At 31.2% G+C, this 6,299-nt stretch overlaps 1 protein-coding gene across 10 annotated transcripts in view; it reads right to left on the bottom strand.

Moving 5' to 3' along the window:
- Positions 1 to 293: 293 nt before the first annotated feature.
- Hr4 (nuclear hormone receptor 4) overlaps positions 294 to 6,299 on the bottom strand; it is a 168,645-nt gene continuing 162,639 nt past the window's right edge. For 6 of the 10 annotated variants that reach the window (XM_083098913.1, XM_083098916.1, XM_083098915.1 and 3 more), the window contains 5 exons: positions 4,909 to 5,043; positions 4,209 to 4,472; positions 3,484 to 3,676; positions 2,907 to 3,034; positions 295 to 2,598 (listed from right to left, as the gene is read on the bottom strand). In XM_083098913.1, coding sequence (XP_082955039.1) covers positions 2,518 to 2,598; positions 2,907 to 3,034; positions 3,484 to 3,676; positions 4,209 to 4,472; positions 4,909 to 5,043 — 801 coding nt within the window. In that variant the 3' untranslated portion in view covers positions 295 to 2,517. Of the gene's footprint in view, positions 2,599 to 2,906; positions 3,035 to 3,483; positions 3,677 to 4,208; positions 4,473 to 4,908; positions 5,044 to 6,299 lie in introns of all 10 variants that reach the window. The other 4 variants (XM_083098909.1, XM_083098910.1, XM_083098912.1 and 1 more) reach the window with 1 other exon arrangement.

Raw genomic sequence — 6,299 nt, 5'->3', positions numbered from 1 at the left:
ATTGTTAAATTTATTGCAATATAAATCAGGATTTTTACAATAAAATATAATTAAATATTATAAGTATTAAGGAAAATTATTACATATTTTTAAAAAAATTTTGAATTATAACGAATTTGTAATATATTATTCGAGTAAATATTGAACAAATTGTTTAGAAATCAGATAAATATTCAAATAAATGAAAATCATTGTTTATTTAAGATACTACTTAAGAAAGTAGAATCTAATTTGTACATAAGTAAAATTTTAAATTTTATAAATTAAATCATTTAAATTAAATTATTAATTTCATTACATTGTTCTAAGTGTTTGCAATCTTTTTGTGCCATACAAGTTTTCACGAAATTTACTTTCAATAAATACAATTTCATTTACATTTAATTAATAAAATTAACTTTAAATGAACTTTTCTAAATTTTTATTGAAATTTTAATAAAGTCGTAACGAAAAAAAACAAGTAAATAAAATCCTTGAAATAATACTGAACTCAATTGAATGTGATTCAGTACTGTTTCAATATGATTACAATATAATGTCCATAAAATATTTTCATCAGAAGTATCAAAATATTCATAAATAAAAAAATATAAAATTACTAAATAAAATCGACTAGAAAATTTAATTAAATAATTTAAAAACTCCACTTTTACATTGATTATTATAATCAAATGTAGTATCCAAAAAATAACAAATTTTATTTATAAATCTTTTTCTAATTCAATAACGACACTTAACATGTTTTTGTTTCTTTTAATTATATCCTTATTTACTAGTAATACTCTAGTCAGCCAATATTCAAAATTTAATTTACAAATTATTTCTATAAATCTTAATTAAAAGACTCGAACTTCAATCATAAGAATCACTTTACCTTACAAGTGATAATATAAGTAGAAAGTTAGCGCAAACGACCTTTAAAAATTACAAATGGAAGATCGGAGATCGTCCGAAGAACGCGCGACGCAAGCGGAAAACTCTAAGATTAATGATTAATGCGCGTGTAAAAGTTGCATAAAAAATGAACGAACCAATACTATAAAAGAGTAAAGAGAGTCTTTTGCGTTGCGCGCTTGGACCATGCTTCGGAGTGTTAAATGGCGACGACGACAATGGCGACGACGACGACGACGACGACAACGACGATGATGATGACTCGATGTTGATTCGGTTGTGAAATACATACATAATAAATACTCGCATCCGGATGCATGTGTGGTGAACGTGAGACATCGAGTTTATACGAGGTTTTTACGTATAGTTTCGTTTCTTTGTGGCTTTTCCTCTCGTGATCATGTTATCTGCATATTAATCAGTGAATCTTTCCACTTTTCGCTCTTGGTTTTTAGATATACAGCTATAGTGTTTGCGCCAAAAACAATTCCATTTTCGGTGAATGTGAAAAGTTACACTTTTGTTATCTTTCTTCTGATGGATAGAATTACGTGATCCATATCCTGAAGACTTATAACGTATTCCTGTCGAAGATGCGCAGGTGCAATGATAACGGGAGAAGAAAGTAATTGTAGCATTACATCCTTTACGCACGTTGATGGCGATAGTTGCGAGGAGAAGATCACATCGATACGTCGTGGCGAGGTATTTAAAAATATGTATGTGTGTGTGTGTGTATATGTATGTAAATGTGTGTTAATACGTTTCAATTGTAGCTCGATGATTCCACGTCGAGCTGAGATGACAATAAGGCGTCGTCATCGGCCAGTCGATCGATCCAAACTATTGATCCTTCATTCAGTCATTTCGTGGTATCTGCTGCTGTTTTTTTTTCTTTTAGCTTCGAGAGCGGTAGTAGTAGAAAGTGGCGGTAATAGTAGCAATAGTAATAGTAATGATAGTAGGTGGCCTACGGTGAGCGGTACGTAACGAGAGTCTTATTTTATCGATCAGATTATGCAATGTGAACACACAATGACGTAGTTGCGCGGTACGTGTTTGCGTACAGAAATATATTATATTATAGTCTTTTAGTTTCGATAAAAAAGTTCAGTTCCCTCCTCGATTGATTTACCCATCTCGAGGTGGCGCGCTTTCTTTCTCTCTCTCCCTTTCTCTCCCTCTCTCGCTCTCTCTCTTTCTCTCTAACTCTTATATATTCTTTCTTTAATATTTTATTTAAATCCTTCTTCTCTTTTTCGCTTCCGACGTAATTACTTTCTATCGTCCACTGTTCTTTTCGTTCCATTTCGTTTGAACGATTTCTCTTCCTTATTCACCCTTCTTCGTTTGTACAACGCAACGAACACACACATTTATATTATTTATATGTATATTATATACTTTTATATATATTTATTATACATACACAAACAAAGCCTTTCCCCATTCGATTCGAGTCTTCTTATTCTCGTTGGGCTTTTTTCTTTCTGTTTTTCTATTCGTTTGTTGCTGGTTGTCTGTTTGTTCGATTCTTTTGCTTTTTTGTGTGTATATATTTATTACATATGTATAGTATGTATATAGGTATTCAGCTTCGTTTAGCGTCATTTTGTTTATTTACTATCTTTGAATTGCTGAGTTCAATAGGAAAGGAACGTAAAACATTTTACTCTCGAGTAGTAAAGCCGCCGCCGATTGTACCTGTAATTTAGTAAACAGATGGACTTTACTTAATAGAAATTAATAGAATATTTTACGATATTATTACATACATTCTGTGCATAAAGACAATTCAAATAAGGATTATCATAATTAATCTTAAATAATCTTAAATAATAAATATTTTTAGATTCAATTAAATTTTCAATAATTTAAGTTAAATTCAATCTTATCATCTAATTTTTATTTAAATCTTTGTACAACAAACAATATTTGATTAATTTATTTTAATTCAAAAATGGTTTTAATTAAATTGTCGCTACATTTAACATACTTTGTTTTGGACTTACTTCAGGCAACCTAACGAGAAGATCATGAAATCGACTTGGCTGCTGGGGTGCGCTGTGCTCGACAAAACTTCGCAGACAGCTCATGTATCGTTCTTGTATCTGTTCTAATTCCAGTGTACCTCCTCGTGCTAAGGAAAACAAATGAAATCAAATAAAACATGCAAAATTTTGTGTCCGACATATTTAAAAAAAAAATGAAGACATTAAATTATCATAAATGTTATTTTTTTATTTTGACTGTTGACTTTTTCATTTTTTTTTAATTAATTAGATTATATAGATTAAACAGCAATTTATTTTGAAAAAAAGTATACATGTACATCTAACATTTTGACTTTTTTATTATTTAAAAAAGTCTAAAATTCTTGAATTTTTTTCTAAAAAAAAATTATACATTCTATGCATGCGTATATGGAGGCGCTTTAAGAGAATATTTTAAACTTACATTTCGCATCTCCAATTGTAGCATCGGAAAGAAAGTACATTTATATTATTATATATCATTTTTATATTACATAATCGAGAAAGTTAAACGATAACAACCGATAGAAACTAATGTGTCAATGAAAATACCTACCTTGTGAGAGCATAGTGATTACTTTTAGACAGACATATTCCTCCATCCGTAGCCTCACCCGCCTGAACATTAGCGTGACGTACGTGATTTTTTCTACCATGAGCCCTACGTCTTGCCGCAATTGGTCCATGGTTATCGGTCGACCCATCATGCTGGTTAGGCACGTTTGCAACGTATACATGTTGTTCGTTACCTGATTGTGAAAAATCGATTAGAACCGAATTTGAATATCTTCCTCGTTTATTTCACAAATAAAAATATATATTTGTGTCTTGTTAAAAAGATGTGTAAAATTAAAGCTTTTATTAATGAATTAAAAATACTATTGCAAATGATTTATCGATTAAACGAATAAATCTACAGTATTTAGGAGGATTTAATCGTCGAAATATTATTATTGTATTACACTCTACTCAATAAAATTTAATATTGTTGCATAAATAAATGGTTGAGATTCTTTTATAAAATTTGTATTAAAAATTAGATTGAAAGTCTAAATACGTGTAAGAAAAATTTTAAGTTTTTTTGCAAATGTCTATATGTAAAAAAAATATATATAAAATATATTTAAAAAACTATTATTATAAGATATATAAAATTTAAAATTATATATATATATATAATATATTATTATTATAACTTTTACAAAATATGTGTGTTTTATAACATAAAATTATTTATAATTATGCTTATAATGCGTGTAAATTATTGCAAAAAATAATTACTTCTTGCATAAAATCTGCGCCCGTCCCATCAGTACCGACATTAGTTAACCCATGCTGACCGTGCATCGCTTGGTAAGCAGAAGTGGTCAGCACAAGAAGTTCATGCCACTTATGGGTGAGCAACCTTGTATGAACTTCGACCGGCAGCTCAAGGTAAAACGGTAACCTTTTGGTCCACTGCACCAACTTGTACACTATGCTGTCTCCTATCTGACACAGCTTCTCACTTAAATCTGAATTATGGTCCAGCAGCTCGTCCAAGTTCTATAACAGAAGATGTTTATGTATAGTTTTGGAGCACGTTTCCTTTGAGGATTAATCATAATATTTTGCACACTTTTATTTTTTTATTAAAGAATATTTCAATAAAAAATCAGCTTAAAAAATAAATTATTCTTATTAGATGCTATTTTAAAGAAATAGATTAAATTAATTAAATAGCATTTATTAATTATATTTGCAAATTATATATGTATATACGAAAAATATTCTTTTGTAAGAAAATTTATATTTATACACATAATATTTATACATAGTTATATAATTTAATATTTATGAATATATATATATATATATATATATATATATATATATATATATAATATATATATTAATATTTATTAATATTTATAATTGTCTTTTTAGAATTAAAAAATTATATATATATTTTAGTGTGAAAGAAAGAATAATGTTCACATACTCTCAATGTGGCGATATCTTGGAACTCATCGCAGTCTATAAGGGTTTGGATCATAGTTAGGGTTGCATCCAGAGGAAAGACTCGATCCCTCGAACTGCTTACCGCATTATCTAGCCTTTGCCGTAAATGCACCACCTTAAACACATATAACATTTGCATCGTTAATACATAAAAGACATACAAAAAAATTGCTCCTTCCTAGAATATTCTTATTCTACGTTTTAATTTTCATCTAAATTGTTGATTAAAATAAGTAATCATTAAATATTCTATATATTATATAATATTTCAGAAATTTTATATATCAGTGTAGCTCATAGCTTTTAACATTTATTAATCATATCATTATATGACACCAGAGGCTTTCGGTTGCATCTATGTGACCTTGAAGATTTTTCACGAAACTTATCTCGAGGAGATTCAAATGATAATTACGATTCCTAAGGCATTCTTCTCATCACAATTCGAGTTCGGCGGCCGCGCATGTTAATCCAGTCGACATAAGCTCTGCCTTTCACTGACCTTTCGGACCCCGAAACACTTCCTCGGGGTCGGGCGCGGAGTGCACGAGAGCGAGATAAAGAGAAAGAGAGAGGGCCCACCAACTCAGTTGACTTCGGGGAAAGCTGGTCGCTTTGTCGGATATCTTGAAGATCCATGCATAAGCGACCATCGTGGGATGCATTCGTAGTTGAAGACTCAATATGAGGAACAAACAAGGAGGTGATGAGGGGGAGACGAGGGAGGAGATATCCAGGAGGTGCTGGAGGAGAGGAAGCGCGAGAGACGAAGGAAGGGTGAGGTCACTGTCCTCCGTGCAAACTTTCACGAGTTACGAAACCGCCGGAGAACTGCCCGTCCTTGGCACCGGCTGCCGCTGATTTTCTATTGTCCCTGCCTTCGTCGCCGATGTATCGTTCGCAGCGATGATGACGAACGTTTGATGTGTAATAATGATATTTCACGCGTTATAATGAAGGATCTATCTGACGCTGTTGGTATCTGGTAATGATGTTCGCTGCAACTGTAGCTTATTGATGTACTTGCACTATGTACAGCCATTGTGCAGGAATAAGCTGTGCTTAAATTATAATTCTATCTGCTTATGATTGATTTAATTAGCAAAATTGTAAAGTACCTATAAAAAAAAATATTAAGTATATTCTTTCGTGTTCAATTATATAGAAAAGTTTTTGAAATATAGCATTTGTGACATACAGGGCGATCCTGAAAAACGATCCGTCTATAAAATGACGTATTCCTGACACCATTCTAAGACAATTTTTCCTTTACCAAAATTTGATTTGAAGCGTAGTTTTTGAATTATGAGCAAAAATAGTTAGTAAATCACGCGTCGAGTACAGAAGGCAGGCAGGAGCGGCGCGGCGTGC

This window comes from Camponotus vicinus, unplaced genomic scaffold (assembly GCF_025532165.1).
Source record: "Camponotus vicinus isolate PSW18456_S1 unplaced genomic scaffold, iyCamVici1.0 SCAF_5, whole genome shotgun sequence".
Classification (NCBI taxonomy): Eukaryota; Metazoa; Arthropoda; class Insecta; order Hymenoptera; family Formicidae; genus Camponotus; species Camponotus vicinus.
This window is presented reverse-complemented; position numbering and strand designations above follow the sequence as displayed.